The following is a 21,776-nucleotide window of genomic DNA, read 5'->3' as shown; positions in this document are numbered from 1 at the left end:
ACCTGCTTCTGGTATAGAATTCTGGCATGAAATAACTCATTCTGGTCCAGAATACCTCATTCTGCTATAGAAACCCTGTAGAATACCTCATTCTGTCAAATACCTTTGCTCTAAAATAGCCCAAATTTAGAGAGCCTTTGTAGAAAGGCTCCATAAGGACAATTCCTGAGCTGTATGTCTGCCAGGACTTGAATTAAAATATGGAATCACAGGATCAATTAGGTTGGAAAAGACCTCCAAGATCAACAATTCCAACCTGTGACCGATCCCAACCTTGTGAACTGGCTCAGAGCACTGAGTGCCACGTCCAGTCATTCCTTGGACATCTCCAGGAATGGTGATTCCACCACCTTCCTGGGCAGCCCCTTCCAATGAAACAACAAAATCACACTTGGAGGAGTCTGGTGACAAGGTGACAGGAGGTAGAAGGAAATTAATTACAGGGCTGCCAGTGTGACCACTTAGAGAGTTTTGCTTTATTTATATATTATATATATTCTAGTCTGTAATAAAATACAGGAACCTGTCTGTAGTTATTTAGATACTACTGTTGTAGTATCTAAATTTAAATGAGAGACCTGATCCAGTACCAACTACCTCAGGCTCATAGGTAAAAGCTCCATTGGCAAAAAAACCCCTCTACGTAGGACAAACTTTCAAATAGGCAAAGACTCCGCTCCAAAGAGAGAGGAAGACCTGAGCAAAAGTCTAAGTCTTGTTTCATTCCATTTTCAGCACAACATTTGGAGGCATCTCATGTGAAGAGCACTGATCTAAGGCAGGGAGCATCCCATGGGCTGCAGAGGAGAGAAGGACACGTGGGGAAAAGCTGGCAAAGGGAAGTCTAGGTGTTCCAAAGGGGAGTCACAGAATCACAGAGTCGGAAGGGACCCACAAGGACCATCGAGTCCAACTCTTAGCCCTGCACAGGACCATCCCAAGAGTCACACCCTGTGCCCCAGAGGATCATCCAAATGCTCCTTGAGCTCTGGCAGGCTCTGTCAGAGCTCAAGAAGGCTTGGGAAGATGTTTAGACTTGTTTCTGAAGAAGGAACTGTGAAAGAGAGGAATTAAGACTGTTCTTAGTGCCATCAGCCTCCGAGAAGGACCTTGTTCTAGAGGGGGCAAGAACAAGGGGATGATGCAAGAGCAAGAGGGGGATGACAGTGGCTGTGAAGTAAGATAACACACAGGTACCCTCGAAATTCCAGGCAGTGGAAGGATTGTAGGAAAATTTATTTCCAGAGTCAAGAACACTGGACTTCCAAGGAAATTATCTTAATGGTGCTCTGAACACTGGGCCTGAGAAAAGCCTCACTCCTGTTCTTCTTTATCATCACTGGCCCCCTGGCCCTCCCCACCCCAGAGGCCCTTAGCATGTCTGTGAGTTCTTATCTCTTTCCTCATACCAGAGAAAGTTTCTCTGGAATGCAGGAGGAGAAAACACCTAACATTTTCTCTGGGAAAGATGCTTCTTCTGGGCAGGAAAGCAAAGAACTCTAATCTCCTCGCCATAAATCTTCTGGCAGGGTGGCGGCGACAGAGGGGTCAGGGCGCAAGCAACAGGGTGTGAGCACCCCTTACACATTCCCACTCCTGGAAAAGGCCAGTACCTCCAGTTTCCACGTCTGCCGGACGTACTCCCGCACCATGTTGTCCCTCATGCTGTCGAACACCCCGGGCTGGGGCTCCACCCCACTGGGCCGGTTGCAGGGTTTGCGGAGGGGGCAGCACAGCCCGTCGGCGTCCTTGGAGTAGAACTCGCAAAGCTCCTCGGGCCCGCAGTGGGCCTTGCCCCCCAGGATGGCGTAGGTGCCGTTCAGCTGGCGCTCGATGGGGTAGTGGTAGAACTGCAGGTCGAACACCACGGACAGCACGTACCCGCCCAGGCTGCGCAGGCACTGCCGCAGCAGGAACAGCCCGTCTGACATCCCCGCCAGCTTCAGGTGCTCCTCGGCCTCCGACCTGGCGATGCTGCCATAGTAGAAGGGCAGGTGAGCGGCAGCATCCGGCATCTCCGGGACTTTCCTGGGACTCCTCCGGGTGGTTCACGCACTGCTGGTGCTCAGTCTGGAAGAGAAAATTCATGGAATCACAGGATCAACCAGGTTGGAAAAGACCTCTGAGATCATGGAGTCCAACCCATGACCCAACACCACCTCGTCACCCAGCCCATGGCACTGATGCCACGTCCAGTCTGTCCTTAAACACCTCCAGGGATGGGGACTCCACCCCCTCCCTGGGCAGCCCCTTCCAGTGGCTGATCCCTCTCTCTGAGAAGAATTTCTTCCTGATGTCCAACCTAAACTCCCCTGGCACAGCTAAAGGCTGAGCCCTCTCGTCCTACGGCTGGCTGCCCAGGAGAGGAGACCAACCTCCTGTCAGAGGGTTGTAGAGAGTGAGGAGGTCTCCCCTGAGCCTCTTCCTCTCCAGGCTGAGCCCCCCCAGCTCCCTCAGCCTCTCCTCACAGAACTTGTGCTCCAGACCCTTCACCAGCCTCGTTGCCCTGAATGTTCTTCACTGACATAATTTTGCAAAAATGGTTAGTTGGAATTAAGACTCCTCTGTCTTGAGGTTCTTCAACCCTCAGCTGACTCTCTGAGTCATTTCAAACCTCTTGTGGAGAGGAACATCAGGGATAAATGTTCGAGTACAATGTTAAAAAAAACCAAGCAAACAAAAAACCAACCAAACATAAAGCACAACCTCACACTCAGGACTTTGACCAATGCTCTATGAAAAAAACAAAATCCTTTATTGCCTTTGCTTTTTCTGCCTGTTCTAGCGCTGCAGGCGAGAACTGTTAGTTCAGGTGCTTTCACTGCACTTACTTCCTGAGAAGGTCAGCACCTCTTCCTAAATACGCACTCTATCCATATCCCCATCCACAGCATCCCACAGGATTCCTCCACCCTGCCCTAAATAGAGCTACAAAGTATAAGTAAAACCCATCTGAGCTTGATTTAAAGATTCCAGGCAATAAAGAATGCACCAAATCCTGCAGTGAATCACTCCAAATGGTTAATTATCTTAACTATTAAAAAAGTGCTTCTCACATCCATCCCGAAGTTTTCAGCCTTGACTTCCTACCATTTTCTCTCCAGCCCTCTTTTCACAATAAAAGGAAATTCTTTCACCTCTCTGAGTAAATTAGTTTTGTCATGGAGGTCTCTGAGTCCAGAATCTTAACTGCAGTAAGATTACAACATGAGATGTCTAAGAAGCATTTAGATACACGGTTGCACCAAACACAGCACAAGGAGATAGAGATAAGCCCAAGTGCTTCTGGGCAGACATCAACCATCAGTCAATGGGAACAAGAAGAAACTTTCCTCTAATTGTCCTTTGAACAATCTATGTTTTCTTTTCCCCACAATACCTGACTCTGGTGGTCTCTGAATTTGGCTGATACTCTGATCCCGCTGGCAGAAAGGGGCACGTTGTTGACTGAGTTGCTGCAGAGGCCCTTCTTCTGTATCTACACAAGTCCTGTATCTCTATCTTGAATCATCCAGAATCCCACCCAGAGGGTGTTGACAGAGGCCAGTGTGCTGTGATTCATGGAAACATCATCAGATCCGAAGGGTCTCATTTGTTCCCTGCGCAGACGACGACCCCAAGAAAGGTCAGAGTGGTTGTCCCCATCCCACAAACACGTCACTCGTGTTCAGAGTAAAGCAGACACTGGGAGAGTAAAGAGGACACTGGGTTTTTGGGCAATTTGCCTTGGTTCTTCCCAATTTGACCCTTATTTCTGAACACTGTGGGAGAAGTTACTACCCAATGGGTTGAGCCCATTGCTGTGGCCTCTGCTCTCAGGCAGTGGCTGGAGCTGTGTCTGGGCTGGTGGTCAGCCCTGCTGGGGCTCCCCCAGGCTCCTTCATCCCTCTCAGCACAACAGTGGCAGTGCTGCCTCCTGCCAGCCTCTGGGATCACTAGAGCTGGGAAGGGGTTGGCTGGATTTGTGCTCTGGATGGGCAGGAATGGGATAAGGGTGAGGAGGAAACTGCTGAGGAGGAACCAACCCTGCTCTGCAAAGACCCTCATGGAGCTGGATTCATGGCAACCAGACCATTCTGTACCTATTTGTTTGTTGTCTCCATCAAGCCCCGAAATGGCCCTGATGAGAACAGGAAGGGAGAACAGGAGGCGTTTCAGCCAAGGCAGGAAACCACAACAGGAAGCCTCAGTGGTGTTCACAGCTTGGGTGAGGGACCAGTGAAACCTGTCAGACACAGCACAACTGTGGAGCCCCTTCCACCAAATCCATCCAACGGAGCAGAGTGGGGTCTTGGCAGAGCTGCCGGTCTGGGACACAAAGGAAAACACCCCATGGCTCAAACCCAGACTGGAGTCGGTGCTTGGGACCAAAACAAACGTCCTAATCCTGTGATGCCTCCAGGCATCAAAGCAGCCCAGGCACTGGTTCCCAGACCTGGTTCCCAAACCTGGTTCCCTCAGATGACCAGGTCTTCCCAACCTCATCCTGTTCCCAGGACTGAAGGACATGAGACTGAGGATTGCAGCTCTTGGGTTTAACTGCAGTGAGCTCATGAGTCATGTTCAGGAGGAAGAGGAAGTGCTGAGTGAGCAGTGGGAGATCAGTGGCCTTCTTCGTGTGCTGCTACTTTCCACTGCCCACCTGGGACAAACAGCAGGGAGGTACAAGGATGCTGCACCTAAACATGCTGCTTCCCTCTCCTGGAAAGTCCAGGAGCAGAACATCACAGCAAACAAATTGTTCAGACAGGTGAAAATGAGGTGGCGGAAGCCATTGGTGACATCTGAGCTCTCACAAAATTTCCAGCTGCCTACACGGAGTGTTCTGTTATAAACAGGCTGGTTTTCCTCTCCAAACACAGAGCTGTGAGTGAAGGAACTCTCATGGAGTGATCCCAGGCCTTGGTTCAGGCTGTGCCACCCATCTCATCCAAGCCTTGCTGTCACAGGTGAACCCTGGTAGGAAATGACTCCTACTAGAAAAAACTTTTAAGTCCCCAGACATGAGGAAAAGTCACCTGCTGAAGTCACAGAGCAAACTTGAACAGGATAATTTATAGCCCCTCTTACTTTTAAAAGGTTTGTCCAGCCATCTTGGCTCTTCCCATTGCTCACACACCAGCCCAGGGTCTTCTGGGCATAACTCAGCTCCTCTTCCAAACTACAGTTCTGGTCACAGAACCACAGAACCACAGAATATGCTGAGTTGGAAGAGACCCACAAGGATCATCAAGTCCAACTCCTGGCCCTGCACAGGCCCATCCCCAAGAGTCACACCCTGTGTTCAAGAGTAACATCCAAACGCTCCTTGAGCTCTGTCCTTGGCACTACGTCTGGGTGGACCTGAGCAACCCTGAACAACCCCAACAGACTTCCACAAACCTCACACAACCTCCTTTTCCCAAAGCAGACAAAAGTTAGAACCAATTTCATGGACCGATTTGGTGAATGTAACAAATGCCCAGAAGCTGTGCAAGGGACCCTCCCCCATCATTAATTTGAAGTGACAGGACCTGATTTTTCCAGCACCTGCCTAGTCTCTGGCCCTGGGTGTTCCTGTTGGGTTTGGGTGCTCCCCTCAGGCTAGACAGAGCCCTCGGGGCTGTCACCCAGGGCCCCTGTGGTGATGGCCACGTTTGCAAGTTGGTGTCATGACATGGAGATGTCCTGAAAAAAAAGAACCCCCTCTGAAACACAGTGGGATCTGTGCCCATGGCACCCAGGAGATGTCAGGCAATCACATCCATATATAGCTGGGTACTTATTTCACTCATCAGACAGGAACCAACAGGAACTGGTTTAATTTTGTAACTTCTCAGAACAGCAGAAGCACTTTGTGTGAATACAGAGCCAGTTCCCAGGAGCACTGGAGAAACTGGAGGCAGCACTGGCAAACTTCAGCATCCTGTTAGGACCATATTTTCTGTCCCATTGTCCTGGCAGCAATAATCCCATATAACACAAACAACCCCATATACCCCAAAACATTCCATATACCACAAATAACCCCATATACCACAAATAATCCCATATAACACACATAAATCCCATATACTACAAACAATCCCATATACTACAAATAATTCCATATAACACAAATAATCCCATATACCACAAATAACCCCATATACCACAAAAATCACATATAGCACAAATAATCCCTTATACCACAAATACCCCCATATACCAAAAATAATTCTATATAACACAAATAATCCCTTATACCACAAATAATCCTTTAGATCACAGCCCTGGCTGGCTGAGCTGTCCCTTTAAGGTGGTTGGGTCACCCAGGGGGAGAGGAGGGACCTGCCCAGGGGAGATCAGGGGCTGGAGAGTGGGAACCAGCACAGAGAGGTCAGGGGATGCTTTGGAGGTGGTGCTGGGAGCTGCTGCCGAGGTTTGTGGGGGCAGTGTGGGGCAGGGGGGTTTTAACCACCCCCTACATGGGGTTTGACTGTGGAGGGGGGAGCAGGGGCAGCTGGAAGTGCCTGGTAAATTTAGCATTGCTGAGAGGTGAGGTCAGCCTGGGGTGGGTGGTGGGGTCTTTCGGCTCCTCTGAGGTCTCTTCTGCTGCCCCTTAGGGTTGGGAGTGTCCTGTGGCACGGGGGGGGGGGGGGGGGGGGGGGGGGGTTCCATGGGCAGCCCAGTTTAGCTGCTTGACCTGCAGCAGGTGAGTCAGCTGGGTGGGTGTGGAGGGAGCATCACTCTGCCCCGAGCTCCTCTGGCCTGGGGAGCCTCCTTGTCCATGTGAACTGGCCTCTCTGACCACCCCATGGGAAGGGAAGATGCTTCTCGTGGTGCCACCTGCACTCCCTCAAAGAATAAACGTGCATTGTCACAGTGCTGCTCCAGCCCCTTCTGACAGCACTGCAGGAGAGCCCTGAGCACAGGTCTGTACCCAAGGTTATCCCAACCCTGATGGCCCCCACAGAGGGGTGGCTGGATGGAGGAGCAGGGCTGAGCCTTCTCTGTGGTACAGAGAAGGGGTGGGGAGGATTTAGGGCTGGGAGCTGGGGGTGAGGAGCAAGGGGGTGTCAGAGACAGAGTGATCTCAAGGAGCAGCCACTTCCCTCTGGACTTGCACGTGCAGGGACCTTCTGGCTGTCCCTCATCCCTTCCCTGGATTCCATTCAGTTGTTCTTGATTTGATCTGAGAACTGGATTTATGGCTGAAGATAAGGGCTGAAAAATGCCTCCAGCTGCCTTTCCAAGTCATTCATCCCAAGAGGAGCTGGCACTGTGCAGGAGGATGAACTGAAGAGCTGATTCCTGGAGCTCAGGCACATGTTTTGATTTGGGTTTTTTGTTTTGTTTTTTGGGGTTTTTAAAATATTACATAACAGAAAGCTTTAAAATAACTTCGATTCAACATGAAATGCTTCTTAGTTCAAAGACAAACCTGACAAACTTAACTTTGGATTGACCTGGCTGCAGGTTCCCGATTAATGTTTAATTTTTATTTATGCACTCCATGGCAGCTCTTCCCAAGATTTCCTCCTGAGCACTCCCATGCCTGGCCAGAGCTGCTTTTCTGACCTCCCAGCTCATTGAAACCTCAGCTACTCACCCATTTGTCAGCAACTGAGCTACATGTGAGTGGGAGTTTACGAAAGCATGAGCCCGTTTGTGTTTGTGCTCACTAACAGGCTGCCTTCTGCTTGTATGTGGAGATAACCATCTCCTCTACTTCTCAGGGAGCAGCACTGAGTCAGACCTGCCTGAAGTGGTGGCTTTTACAGAAACTCCACAGAAAAACCTGGTTGCCACTAAGGGCCTTGTGTGATCTTGGCCCTGAACGAAGCAGGGAAGTCCACAGTGCAGGAATGTTCCATATGGAATCACCAAGGTTGGAAAAGACCTCCAAAATCTTCCAGTCCAATTTTTGACCAAACACCACCTTGTTCCCCAGCCCAGAGCACTGAGTGCCACGTCCAGCCGTTCCTTGAACATCTCCAGGGATGTGACTCCACTACCTCCCCTGGGCAGCCCCTTCCAAAGCCTGACCACTCTTTCCAGGAAGAAATTCCTCCTGATGTTCTTCTCCCATATGAAGTGAAACACTGGAGCCATTTGGCCCTGGGGACAGTCCACAGTCCTTTTTGAAAGGAAAAATATTAAATTCCACAGCAACAATTCCACTTGCAAGGCTCACGAAGGGCTCTGGTGCCCCAGTGATATGTGAAGGCTCATGACAGTGACAGGACTGTACCAGGCCCAGAGAAGAGCTCATGGAGATCAGTGCTCCTCTTTCCCTTTCTAAATCCGTGTCCAGAGACCTTGTGCCACCCAGTACAGTGTTACTGGAGGTCAAACACAGAGGGAGTGGCTCTGCTCAAATGCCTGTGGCCTTGATCTTAGAGAAAAGGAGGCTCAGGGGGCACCTTCTCACTCTCTACAACTCCCTGGCAGGAGGGAGGGCCCAAGTGGGGGTCACTATTTCCTCTTATCTGGGACAAGAGGAAACAGCCTCAGGTTGTGCCAGGGAAGACTTAATATGAATATTAGGGAAAATTACTTCACTGGAAGAGTTGTTCAGCCCTGGCACAGGCTGCCCAGGGCAGTGGTAGAGTCCCCATCCCTGGAAGGATTTAAAAGACATGTAGATGTGGCACTTGGCTTAGTGGTGGCCTTGGCAGTGTTAGGCTTGCAGTGGAACTGGATGATCTTAAAGGCTTTTCCCACCTTAATGGTCCTGTGATTCTGTGTACTGGAAGCAGCCAGTGGCAGGGGAATGGGTGACTGGTGTTCTGTGCCACCTTCCACCCAGGACCTGAGCTGGACAGGCTGCCTTGGGTGCCCTCAGCTCTGGTAAACGTTTATTCCCACGAGCCAGTGCCCTTGCTGACAGTTCATGTTTGAGGGGTTTGGCGCAGATACAAATCTGTGCCCAGAGGCTGAGAGGGTGCCATGTGCCACCTCTGCTCCCACCCTGCAGCTCTCAGACCCTCTCTTCTTGCTGCTCTGCTGTGGTTTGGCCGCTCGTGATGCTCACCCTTCCCCGAGAGGCAGCACCGGTGCAGCAGAGCACAGAAAATCGATGACACGCCGGTTTGGAGCGGGGAGATGGTAACAAAGGCCTGAGCTCACTCAGATCCTGCTGGGGACTGGTTTTCCCTCCGTGGTTATTTGTCAGATGCTAATGAGTGGAAGCAATTAGCTCTGGGAGCGGGGGAAGGGGAGGGGGCTGTGGAGGGACAGCTCAGGCTGGGTTTGGTCAACAGCTGGCACTGCCCAGCTCCCAGAAAGCAGCTTCTTGGGGTTACAAACCCTGCTTCCTCTGGGGTTTTCACTCGTGAGCCCTTGGTGCAGCTGCTTTAGGGGGGCACAAGGGTGGGTTTGGAACCCTCCACAGGAGACCAGGGCAGATATTCCTGTGAGAAGACAGAGCTCAGCCCCTGAGGAAAAGCACAGTGAGAACATTGTACCAACGGGTTTCTGAAAAACCACACAATCACAGGATCAACCAGGTTGGAAAAGACCTCTGAGATCATGGAGTCCAACCCACAACCCAACACCACCTCGTCACCCAGCCCATGGCACTGATGCCACGTCCAGTCTGTCCTTAAACACCTCCAGGGACAGTGACTCCACCCCCTCCCTGGGCAGCCCCTTCCAGTGGCTGATCCCTCTCTCTGAGAAGAATTTCTTCCTGATGTCCAACCTAAACTCCCCTGGCACAGCTAAAGGCTGTGCCCTCTTGTCCTACTGCTGGTGGGAAGGGACCTCTGGAGATCACCCAGTCCAACCCCCCTGCCAGGGCAGGGTCACCTGGAGCAGGTCTCAAGCAAGGCCACCAGCTTTTGCAGGATGTCATCAAATCTCCCCTCTTGGCTGCCTTATTTACCTTTGAATAGGAATAAAAATTAGATCCAGGCCCTCTGCTCAAGGGGATTGCAGTATCAATGATATTGTTGCAATTAGTATTCCCAAATTTAAATTTTTCATTTAAGAATTTGTATTTGTATTACTTATGCAATATTCTAATCATGCTGTGTTACCTTTTTCCATTAAGGAGTCAACAAATTCACAGCAGGGGGTGTGTTAATACCTCTGGATTAACACAGGTGAATCCAAAGTACAAACTTGTTTCCTATTTCCATGTAGCCACATCCAAGGGATGCTCTTTCTAGCAGAGGGCACCCGTCTCTTACTAAAACCGTGTTGTCTTGTTGTGCTCTGTGTGGAAAACGTGGATGTAAAGACACAGCCAAGCACCTGGATTTTTCTGTGCTCCTCAGCACAGAGCAATTTAAGTGTGGTTGGCTTTGCACTGAATCAGTGGCCACCAGTTATAGGATTTTAGCAGAAGTACTTTGCTTTTTCCCTAAAGAACAGGATGTTTCTTCCTTATCTATAAACATATAAAATGTTATTCTTCACCAGAGTATCTTTACTATACACATATATTTATATTTTCTCCACAACCCTTACGATTTTGACATAAAACAAAGCCATAACAAATTTTGTCCCTACACAGACAAGACTTGTTTTGGGTTACTTTTGACCACAGAATGGTTTGGGTTGGAAGGGACCTTAAAGCTCATCCAGTCCCGTCCCCTGCCATGGGCAGGGACACCTTCCACCAGCCCAGGTTGCTTCAAGCCCCATCCAACCTGGCCTTGGACACTTCCAGGGATGGGGCAGCCACAGCTTCTCTGGGCAACCCTGATGTCCAAACTTGTTGAACATCTTATATTTCCTAAGTATTTGTCAGACCTTGATAAATCAGAATGTAAAGAACCATATTTTTCCTAAAATGGTGCAATGAGGGGCACAGAAAATTTAACTGAATGGGTTTATTTGTTTAACTCAAGCTGACATTAATATTTCAGGAACATCCAGTGGTGCAGACAGGCACAGGTACCCTGATTCCTGTTTCCTGCTCTGCCACAGGCTTCAGTGGCTGGATTAGCACAGGAACAGAAGACCTTGGAGCTGCCCCTGGTTTGTAGCAGCATCTTCTCAGAAGCCAGATGCCCCTGGTGAGCAGTGGCCCTCTCAGGGCAGCTCTGGAATAGGTGGGTGCTGTCCCCACGTGCAGGGTGACACCACTGTGTGATGCTTTTGGATAAAGGAAAGTCACCCTGTTGTCCTAAGGCAGCCCGTGCTCCTCTGTTGGATGTGGGTTTAGTAAGAAAGGCTGTGAAAACCCCCTGCTGATCCTTTGTGGAGCCACTGAAAACACTCCTGGCTCCAGAGCCCTCGATGCTGACCAGCTGTTAATGAGGGGCTGAGGGCAGAGTTAAACCCCTCACACCCCTTCCTGCCTGGCTGCCCGAGTGCTCCTGTGCTCTGGGAACGCAGCCACGGCTCCAAACAAGTGATGGCAGGATGTTTGTCCTGGGGATGGGTGAGCACAGAGCTGTCCCTGCCACCAAGGGGTTGATGCCTGCAGGATCCTCTGGGTTTCAGATGGAGCAGGTGGTTCCATGGAGCCAATGACCAAAAACTGCAGTAGCCTGGGCGTAAGTTGGAGGAAAAGGGCTCTGGATTTTGCTTGCTTCTACCTGCCCTCCCTGCAAAACCTTGTGAGGAGCTTTTGCTGAAATAACAACTTACACACAACATCACAGGCCTAGGGATTGACTCACAGAATCCCAGAATGTGCTGAGTTGGAAGGGACCCCCAAGGATCATCCAGTCCAACCCTCAGCCCTGCACAGGACCATCCCCGAGAGTCACACCCTGTGCCCCAGAGGATCATCCAAATACTCCTTGGGCTCTGCCAGCCTTTGTGCTGTGACCACTTCTGCCAGAGCAGAGTGTTTAGGGAGTGTCAAACTGCAGGAAGATTAAATAAAGTATTTACCTGAGGGATTGATTGTGAGCTTGTGGCTTGAGTCCATTCCCTGGCCACTTACTACACTACTTCCCTATTTCCTACTACAAGTAGCACAGCCTTCAGCAGGTTGCAGGAGAGGTGACACAGAGGGCTTTGAGAGCACTGGGTGTGACACATCTTACTGGAAATGAGTTTATTATGACGTACACTGGCCTGGGTCCTTCTGATGGTGCTGGGCAGGTCCTTCTCTGGGAGGACTAAACCCACTGAGCAGGTTTGATGCTGCTCTGAGCAATGTGCCCTTCTTGCCTCCCTGCTCCAGGTGCTGGAGGGGCTGACAGCTCTATTTCCAACCACAAAATGATGGTGGCTTTGTTACATTAACAGCTGCATTTAGGCTTTGACTGTGCCGTTTAAAAATAAAGGTGACAGCTGAGCTCAAATTTTAGCACTGTGGTTGGGTTTCCGTCCTTGAGTTATTCTGCCTTCATTTAGTTTTGAGAGAAAATGGTCACTGTGTTGCCCTAAGTAACATCTTCCTAAGCATAAGCTCTCCTCTGATTTCATACAGTGGATTCTGTCAGGCATGGGTTGATGTGTCCAAAACTCCCTGCCTTTTCTGTCTCTACAGAAGTATTTTTAAGGCATTCTCACTCTGGACAATATTTATGCAAATTTAGCAGTTGATACATTTATTCTGGTTTATAGTCTTCCTCTAAAGGCACCCCTGGAACTCTGCATGTCCCTCTGGGAGAGGAGGTGGATTGGAATGGGGAATCACAGAACCACAGAATGGTTTGGGTTGAAAGGGACCTTAAAACCCATCCAGTCCCACCCCCTGCCATGGGCGGGGACACCTTCCACTAGCCCAGGTTGCTCCAAGCCCCGTCCAAGCCCTTTGGACACTTCCAGGATGGGGCAGCCACAGCTTCTCTGGGAAACCTGTGCCAGGGCCTCACCACCCTCTGAGTAAAGAATTTCTCCCTATAATCTATTCCAAACCCAGCAGACAGTTCCCATTCAGGCCAGTACTGAGCTTGGCCTTACTGGTGGTGCACCAGTGCCATGTGTTGGTCACCCCAGCTTGGATGAGACAAAGGTTTCCATGTGACCTGAGCTGCCCCAAGCCTAGGGACAGGGGCTTCTGCTTGGGGCAGTGCCAGGTGAATGTTCCAGCTCCCCTGTGAGGAGCCAGCACTGCTGCAGGGCCTCCAACCATCTCTGAAGTGGCTCTTGGAGATGGTTTGTCTTCAATTAAACTGCCCCAGATTTGAGGCACAGTGGCTCCCGTGCTCCAAGTGCTGGCACAGCAGTGCCCAAAACAGGGAGACAACCTTCTGTAGCACTGCTGGAGGGGATTTAGGCAGCTTATAAATATCCAACTCTGAAGCTGGCTGAGACACCAAAGCAACTTCTCGGTACTTGCAATAAGTGCCACGGGCTCTGATGGCCATGAGTCACAGGGCTGCTCGATCTGGCTTTGAAAGCCCAGATGAAGGGGGAACCAGCAAATCCCAGCACGACAAGAGGAACGTGTTGGGCATCTGGTGCTCACCACTGGTGCTGCAGATATACCACTGGCCTTTATAATCAGAATATTGCTGTGAATAGAGGGGTGGAAGCTGCTGGCAGATCTCTGGGTGCACTCATTGCTCCTCAGGCACACGAAGGGCAGTTTAGTCTGCACAGAACAGACCAAAGCAGTTCCTGCAGTTTCAAAATGAAAAAGAAAATCAATACCACCCATGTGGCTCAGTACCAGTGGTGAACATGATCCCAGCACCTTGGTGTTACTGAAATGACTTATTTCAGTAGGTGATTTGATCTTAAGAGTGCTGGAATCATGACAAGTTCAGGAGAGAACAGTGAAAGAGATGAAGGGTCTGGTTGGGCTGATTAATGAGCACAGCTTGTGGGAGTGGAGGACACACAGTAATTGTGGACCAAAAATGGTGGGGGGAAATCTGAGAGCAAAATAGAATTATCTAAGGAGCATAAGAGTCTTTCAGAGAGGAAAAACTCTTCTGGATGTGCAGACAAGATGATCTGGGGATAAAGCAGAAGATATTAATCAGTGGAAAGCAAGTCCAGTTCTCAAGAAACATTTCCGAGCAAGAAGGATCATCAGGATGTGGAACAGGGGAAAGAGTGAAAGTCCCATTGCCACTCACTCAGCACTGGATCAGAAATTGTGCTGTAGGGAACAGGAAGAACCTGGGATGAGCTCACAGGACTTTCCTATCTCTCATTTCTGCAGTTAGGGAAAATCCTACTTTCAGTTTCTTTCTGGGGCCAGAAATGTAATTTCCAGTTCACTCAGTGTTTTTTGGAAGACTGAAAAATGCTGAATGCAGGAGGATTTTTTCTTTTGCTGTTGACATTTTTGGTGGTCTTTCACTGAAATGAGAACGAAGCCCTTCACTTGCTCACAGACTGGGGTGACGTGCTCAGCACTGAGTATTCTCTGGCACATATTTATGATGTGGCTCAGTGATCATGACTAAGATGAGAAAATAGCTCATTCTGCATGGTCTGGTAAGTTCTTAGTGTTTGTCCTTCCTGTGCTGTCAAGGGGAGGTTGCATTAATCACTGTCTGCCCTGCTCAGGCTCTCCTTACATGGGCAAAATATCTCCCCAGACCCTTCCACCAAGGAAAACCAGCTTTGAGGTGACCTTGCAGCTCATCCCATTGCAAGCACCCATCCTCATGTCCCTCTTGAATGCAAGACACTAAAAATAGAAGGTTAGGAAAACCTTCTGGTCACTTGTCTTCTGCTTCCCCCTCCTGCAGCCTCCCCTTGTCACCTGAAAGTGCAGGACACCAATAACCCACTGACACAAATTCTGCAGGAGAACATTGTGGTCCAAGGAATTTTGTGCTGGAGATCCCTCTGGGCTCCTGGGCTGCATCCAACCATGGTGGGTGTTCCTGGCAGTGTTTGGGCACTGCCAACGAACCTGGCAGTGTTTGGGGCACTGGTGGCAGAGAGATTTCGCTCACAGCTGCCTCATAGCAGCGACAATGGTTGGAAATAGGTTTTTCTTCAGCACTTTCAGCACAGACAAAATGGAAATCCTTCCAAGTTCCAGGTAATCCAGGGCACTGGCAGCTGTGCAGGGCATGTCCTGCCCTGCTTGGCCCAGCTGAGTTCCCAGAAGTGCCTGGTGCTGTTTAACATGATTTGGGAGAGATGCAGACAGCACTGAACATCCCTGAAAGTTCTGCCTGTTCCTCTGGCTCCTGGTTTTGCTGTGGCTGTGGGGCTTTTCTCTAGACTACTGTCTGGTTTTGCATCAAAATTATGTTCCTTGGGGCAGGATTTGCTGGCTCCTTTCCCAGCTCAGCCACAGCACTGGTGTTTGTGCTGAGTCTGCCCAGTTTGCCCTGGCAGGACCCTCTTTGGTCCCCCTCTGTGCTTCACATGATCCCCCTCGTCCTCCAGGACCTTGAACTTCTGATATGGAATTCAGGAGGATGCTTCCTCCACTGATTTCTAGACATGTGCACAGTCTCACACTTCCTTATTAATAAAATAAGGCTCTAGCTGTAAGATATTATTCAGGCTGGGTGCTCCCACCTCTGCTTTTGAGTTCTGTGCATGAGAGATTATAGTCTCAGATAAAAATTGAGGGGCAAACCCTGTGTGTAAGTCTTCTCAACTAATCTTCAGGATCTGCACAAACATCTGACAGGAAAATGGTCATGATTTTCACTCCGAAAACCATAATTTTCCACCTGCCTTGCAGATCTCAACAGCAGGTTTCACTGATCTGCTTCAGAGACCAGCACTGGGAGTTTTCTAGGGAGATGGAGAAGAGGCAAGAAGGAGCAGGAAACCCAAAAACTGTTCTTCACTAGCCCAACCTATCATAAGTTTGTTATTTAATAAGTTTCTGCTGAGGGATTTTTGGAATTCCAAACTTCTGAAAATCTCTCTGCTTTTCAGAAGCACAAACAAGTTGTTTTTTTAAAACAAGTTGGTTCTTTAAAAAGACTTTAAAGGTCTCAGCTGGCTTCAGTTCTCTTCTCTTTTTGGCCAAAATGAGATAGAACCTGGGCACAATGTGGTTGTGCTGGGTATCTGGAGGCAGAAGGACTTTCCATGAGATCTGAGCTCAGGGTTTGGGTCAATGACTGAGTGTTGCTGGGTCTGGTGTCTCTTCCAGCTTTGTCTCTGCCATTGGGTTTTCTGGCCACTTAATTGTTGACAGGCAGCTCTAAGTGCTTGGGAGAGTGACTGGTTTGGGTCAAATAATCACAAAATAAGGTTTGAGATTATTTTCACTAATATTTTGCAGGTGCTGGAGTGCTCCTGGTTAGTGGAGGGAGTAACCCCAGAAGTGGCAGCATGATGGTTTTGCTGCTCAGGTGTTTCTGCTTTGCAGTTTTGCAGTTCATCCCAGTGCTGCCCAACCCAGACCTTCCAGCAGCCCCGGGCAGAATCCAGAGTGTCCCATCGACTCCATGCCCTTGCCAGTGCTCCCAGTGGATGAAATGGAAGGCTCAGTGTTCTACTTCGGGCTTTTAACTCTTGCAACAGAGGATTTTCTCAGTATTATATCATTGTAGAATGTGCTGAGTGGGAGGGACCCACAAGGATCATCCAGTCCAACCCCTGGCCCTGCCCAGGACACCCCAACAATCCCACCCTGTCCCTCAGAGCGTTGTCCAAACGCTCCTGGAGCTCTGGCAGCCTTGGGGCCGTGCCCACTGCCCTGGGGAGCCTGGGCAGTGCCCCAGCACCCTGTGGGGGAAGAACCTTTCCCTGAGATCCATCCCAACCCCCCTGGCACAGCTCCAGCCATTCTCTTAAGTAATAAAGCTTTAAAATTGCTCTTGTCTGCTTTGTAACCTTGGTGTGCCTCAGAGCTCTCACCTGGAACACCTGGTTCCTAAAAACCACAGCTGTTCCCTGTCCCTTCAAAGGCTTTACCCCAGGCTTGGCCAGGGCTTTGCTCCTCAGAAATGTGCTGATGGTGCTCTGTACCCGGGTCCCATGTCTCGATTCTTTATTTCTAGGCAGCTGAGGGATGATGTTGATGATCCCTCTCCTGCAGATGAGGATGTTGAAGGAGGCAGAGGATGCCAAGGGCTGGAGTTCTCCCAAGTACCGCACTGGCTGTCACATTACACTGCCCAGCACCATAAGAACATTGAATCTCTAGATGATCTATGATGGGGCTTGAAAGAACAGTCACTTGGACATCTTTACACCTGCTTTATTATGGCCAACAGGACTCAGAAGTGAAGTTCTTGTGCTGTTTTAAAACCCCATAGGATTTTCAGAAAAATACAGAAAAAAAAACAGCAAAAGCATTATCTGAAGCCTCTTCCCCCACTTCTTGTCCCAGACTCCTAAATCTGTCTGAATTATTAACTCACTGCAAGAATTGTATGTTGTCTCATCCCCTCAGGGGCACCCAGGACGTGAAGTGATTGCTTTTTTGATGTACTTCAAGATCATCCAGAATAAAAAAAACCCTGTGTGTATTTCCCAAGGTACAAGTGACAGGTCTTGCCTAAAGTTTCAGCTCCTTCAGCATTCGCCTTTTGTGGCTTTCATGCATCTGGACCTGCCAAAGTCATGCTGTCACCAGCTGAGGGGCCCCTGGAGCCTGTTGGAAGCCAAAGGCTATTACAAGGTCTGGCTTAAGAGGCTCCACTCCTCTGATTTATCAAAGTAAGTCTTGGCTAAGCTGCCCTGGTATGAACTGGGAGGTGATGGTGATCAACCTCCCTGTTCCTTTCGGTGGTCAGGAGCAGTTTGAGGTCCTGGTTCACCAGGGTCTGCTGACAATGTCCTGTTGGGTTGGGAATTTGAGGTCCCTACATTTGCTCTTTGGAAGTAGTTGTGCACAGGGAAGTGGGAGATGGCTTCTGTTTTGGCAAGGACATGTTTGACATCCCAGGAAATACCTTCCCAGAGCCAGAGCAGTGACAACCTGCACTGTGACTGATGGAGACCAGGGCACTGCACTGGTAGACCTGGATTTAAGGTCAGAAACTGGGCAAATAAAGTAGAAAGACTCAGAGCCCAACAGCCACCTGACAGCAAAGTTTACTGCGTTTTGACAGCAAAGTTTTCTGTTTGGAGTTTTAAAAGACTAAAGATGAGTCTAAGATTTAAATCTAATTTGCAACAAGGACGGAAATTTTGCAAGATCCCAAAATCATGTGTAAAATAATGTCCTGGTGGTTAGTGATGGTCTTGAAAGGTCTTCAGCAGAGTAGGAGCACAAGGTTTGCCTCATCAGGGCTGCTCAGGATTGCTTTGAACACTGTTTACTGCTCTGTGTTGTGAGGATTAAACAGATTCAGACTGGGCAGGATTAGAGGGTGGTCAGAGGAAAGTCCCGAAGAGGAAACTCTGAAGAGGAAAATCAATACAACTGGAGGCTGGGGAAGTTAAAGGCTTGGAGTTCAGCTCTGCTCTTGCAAAATCTCATCAGCTCTGAGGGGTGAGGATGTGTTTCCATGTGACCAGAGTGTGTTTGGGCACGTGTGTGACTCGTGAGGGGCAGTGGAAGTTTGTGTTCACATTTCCTATGTGAAAGGTCTGCTCTGGGTGTTGAAATGCTCCACTAACAGGCAGCTTGTGATCTCCATTTTCCAAGTATAACACTGTTCAGAGCAGAGAGAAATAATGGGCTAGATCTGCCCAGGGCTTTCTGTTCATTTTAAATTATAGCAGCAAAGGGGCTTTGTTTATTTGAATAGGATGTAGGGAAATGGAGTTATTTAAGACTAGTTCATGCTTTATCCTTAGTGCCTCCCTTACTGAGGCTGGAACTGTGTTTGCTGGCTGTGCATGGACTTTGTAAAAGCTGCCCATGTTCTCTGTGGCCCCCGGGATCTGTTTTATGTTCTGGGCTCTCTCCAGCCCAGGCCTGGTCTCTGCTGTGCCCATTCAATCCCACACCCAGCTGGGCCTTTCCTGGAACCTCTGGGATGCTACAAAGCTAAATAAGCACATTCAGTGATCAAAACTGTGTTTAAAAATTCATATTCCTGCACTAAATACTAAGCAAGGATTATATACTTTGAGCCTGTATCATATTATATATATGTATATACTTTGAGCCTGTATTATATTACAGATATATATATGTATATTACTTTAAGCCAGTATCATGTTACCCAAGTATTATACTTTGGGGGTGTACATCTGGAGAAGAGAAACCTCCAGGGAGACCTGAGAGCCCCCTCCAGTGCCTAAAGGGGCTCCAGGAGAGTTGGAGAGGGACTGGGGACAAGGGATGGAGGGACAGGACAAGGGGAATGGCTTCCCAGTGCCAGAGGGCAGGGTTAGATGGGATATCGGGAAGGAATTCTTCCCTGTGAGGGTGGGGAGGCCCTGGCACAGGTTACCCAGAGAAGCTGTGGTTGCCCCAGCCCTGGAAGTGTCCAAGGCCAGGCTGGAGTACCCTGGGCTAGTGGAAGGTGTCCCTGCCCACGGCAGGAAGTGGAACAGGATGAGCTTTAAGACCCCTCCCAACCCAAACCATTCTGGGATTCCCAACCTGTCCATTTGATGGAACCCACCTAATGCTACTGTAGGAGTCAGCAGAGATTCCTGGAAAAAACAAGTGCTAAGCAAAGTTTGAGGGCTTTTAAATGCTTTTGTAACATCTATTTGGTACTTTTGGGTATTTCCAGCCCTCCAGATGAATTTCCTGCATTACCTCACGAGCAGCTGCTTTGGGCACCTTTCTGTTCCCAGCCCTGTCACTCAACTCAAACCCACACACTGGTAGGGGGGAAAAATATCCTCTCTTTGGCTTCCCTTGCCCTTGGTATCTCTGGTTTTGTGCTGCCAGTCCCACCTGCTCGGGGTTTGTGTGAGTTAAGCCTGGCTTAACTGACATCTGTTGTCCCTTCAGACTTTTCCTGCTCAAGCCAAGTTTTCTGTGCGTCACTGAGAGGGCTTAGATCGTGTCTGGAGCCTGGGAATTTCCAAGTTTTCTGCTCTTTTTGGAGCCTATTGCTTTACAGAGCAGTACAGAGATTGGTAACATCCTGACAACTTCCAGGAAACCCTCTTTCTGGTCAAGATTTTAATGGGAATTAACTTTTAAAGTTATGCAGATATGTGTGAGTTCTAAATACTGCTGGGACACCATCCATGTTTCTTTAGGAAATCCTATTCCTGGGAGCATCAGGATTTTCAGGGACTTGGGTCCCTCTTCTCAAGAGGAAAAAGGATGAAGAAAGGTGGAAAATACAAGAATCATGAATATATCAGAAATCACGACCTTGTAGATTAGTTTGTTCATCCCTGTCAGCGAGGAACCTTCTGCCTGATCCCTTCTCCAGCCTCCTCTCCGGTTCTTCCCTATGTGATGGGTTTTCCTTGTGTGCCTGTGGTATTTATTCCATATTCTAATAGATCTGTCCACTAGGAAATGTTTTCTGAGGTTCAAACTCAACTTTCCTTTGTTCTAGTTTATTCCATAACACTATGGGCTGTGTTTGGATTGATAGGACCTGGACCTTTTCAGGGCAGGAACAGAGGAGATGACAAAGAAATCCAAGGAAATAAATGTGAGTTTGCCAGAGGCCTCTGTTTTTGGGTATATTTGCTGTTACATTGATTGGCAGCAAATCTCTGAAGTCCTCCTTGAGTATTCAGATCATTATCCAGCAGGTGCCAGGTATCCTAAATTTTCCCACAGTGCCACTGAGGCTCACAGGCAGTTTAAAGAAAATCTCCCAAAGGAGACAAATTTTGATGTCACGTCTGTGCATAAAGGGAAGAGAATGGCTGGCTATGAGTATTGGACCTCAAACCACCATTTCAGCAAGTTCTGACCTATCTAAACCCCGCTCACCTTCAAAAAGAGTGTGATGTCCCCTGACTTAGACCCAAACTTGAACGGATGGAGTAACCGGCAGAGAGCGGTCACACAATGGATTCATTTGGGCCTGTTGACACCAGGGTTTCACCCCTATTAACTATTTGGGCCTGTTAACACCAAGGCTTTACAGGATCTTCCCTCTAAACCCCCAGTGCTGTCGGGGTGGGCAGGAAGGCACAAGACAAGGAACAAAGCAGCCATGACGCGCAACCACGACCGAAGATGCCGACAGAAAAAAAAAAGTGCCTCTTACCTGGTTTGCAGATGAGCCCGATGGCTTTGGAGGCTTCCTTGCAGCAGATGTGAAGGAGGAAAGGAACAAAGAGGGAAAATCTTCTTTGTTGAGTGAGAAATGTGTCGATTTTGGGAAACAGGAGGGGAATGGGCTGCACCATCCAGTGAGTGCTCAGGCATTCGCAAACCACCGTTGCTGGTTTCTTTGAAATGTGACCTATTTCCTTGTTGCACAGGAAAGGAAAGAAGAGAGAAGAAAAGCTGGGTAGCTCAGAAGAGTGAAAGAACTCTGAGATCATCTCAGTGCCGGGGCATGGGGCTGCTATGGGAAAAAACAAGTTCTCTTCTTGCTCTTTGAACAGATGCTCATGGGGAAGTGAGTGTCTTTGCATGAGTGTCTCTGCCACAGAATCACAGAATTAATTAGGTTGGAAAAGACCTCCGAGATCATCGAGTCCAACCTGTGACTGATCACCACCTTATCAACTAGACCAGTGTCACTTCCAGTTGTTCCTTGAACACCTCCAGGGATGGGGACTCCACCACCTCCCTGGGCAGCCCCTTCCAATGTCTAATCACCCCTTCTGTGAAGAAATTCTTCCTAATGTGCAATGTAAACCTCTTCTGGCACAGTTTAAGACTATGTCTTATCACTTAAGACTTATGCCTGGGAGAAGCAGCTGACCCCACCCTCCTGTCAGAGAGTTGTGCAGTAGTTGTCATGCCAGGCTGTGTCCTTGGAAGTCACCAGGGAATAAGGGAAACCTAATTTCTTTAGACTTTCCACATCCAGGCCATAGGCTACTGAGAAAGGCCCTCTGTGAAGGGCTGATCTGGAGTTGTGGTTTGTGAGGGACTCATAGCCTGTTTTCCTTGCTCTGCTTTCTGATGAATTCTCTGA

At 49.1% G+C, this 21,776-nt stretch overlaps 1 protein-coding gene across 1 annotated transcript in view; it reads right to left on the bottom strand.

Moving 5' to 3' along the window:
* LOC108509122 (tyrosine-protein kinase ZAP-70) overlaps positions 1-20,981 on the bottom strand; it is a 31,670-nt gene extending 10,689 nt beyond the window's left edge. Inside the window, exons 1-2 of the mRNA XM_017838385.1 lie at positions 20,895-20,981; positions 1,614-2,070 (exon numbers count right to left, since the gene is read on the bottom strand). Coding sequence (XP_017693874.1) covers positions 1,614-2,015 — 402 coding nt within the window. The 5' untranslated portion in view covers positions 2,016-2,070; positions 20,895-20,981. The remainder of the gene's footprint in view (positions 1-1,613; positions 2,071-20,894) is intronic.
* Positions 20,982-21,776: the final 795 nt, after the last annotated feature.

This window comes from Lepidothrix coronata, unplaced genomic scaffold (genome assembly GCF_001604755.1).
Source record: "Lepidothrix coronata isolate B3197 unplaced genomic scaffold, Lepidothrix_coronata-1.0 Scaffold336, whole genome shotgun sequence".
NCBI classification, from domain to species: Eukaryota; Metazoa; Chordata; class Aves; order Passeriformes; family Pipridae; genus Lepidothrix; species Lepidothrix coronata.
This window is presented reverse-complemented; position numbering and strand designations above follow the sequence as displayed.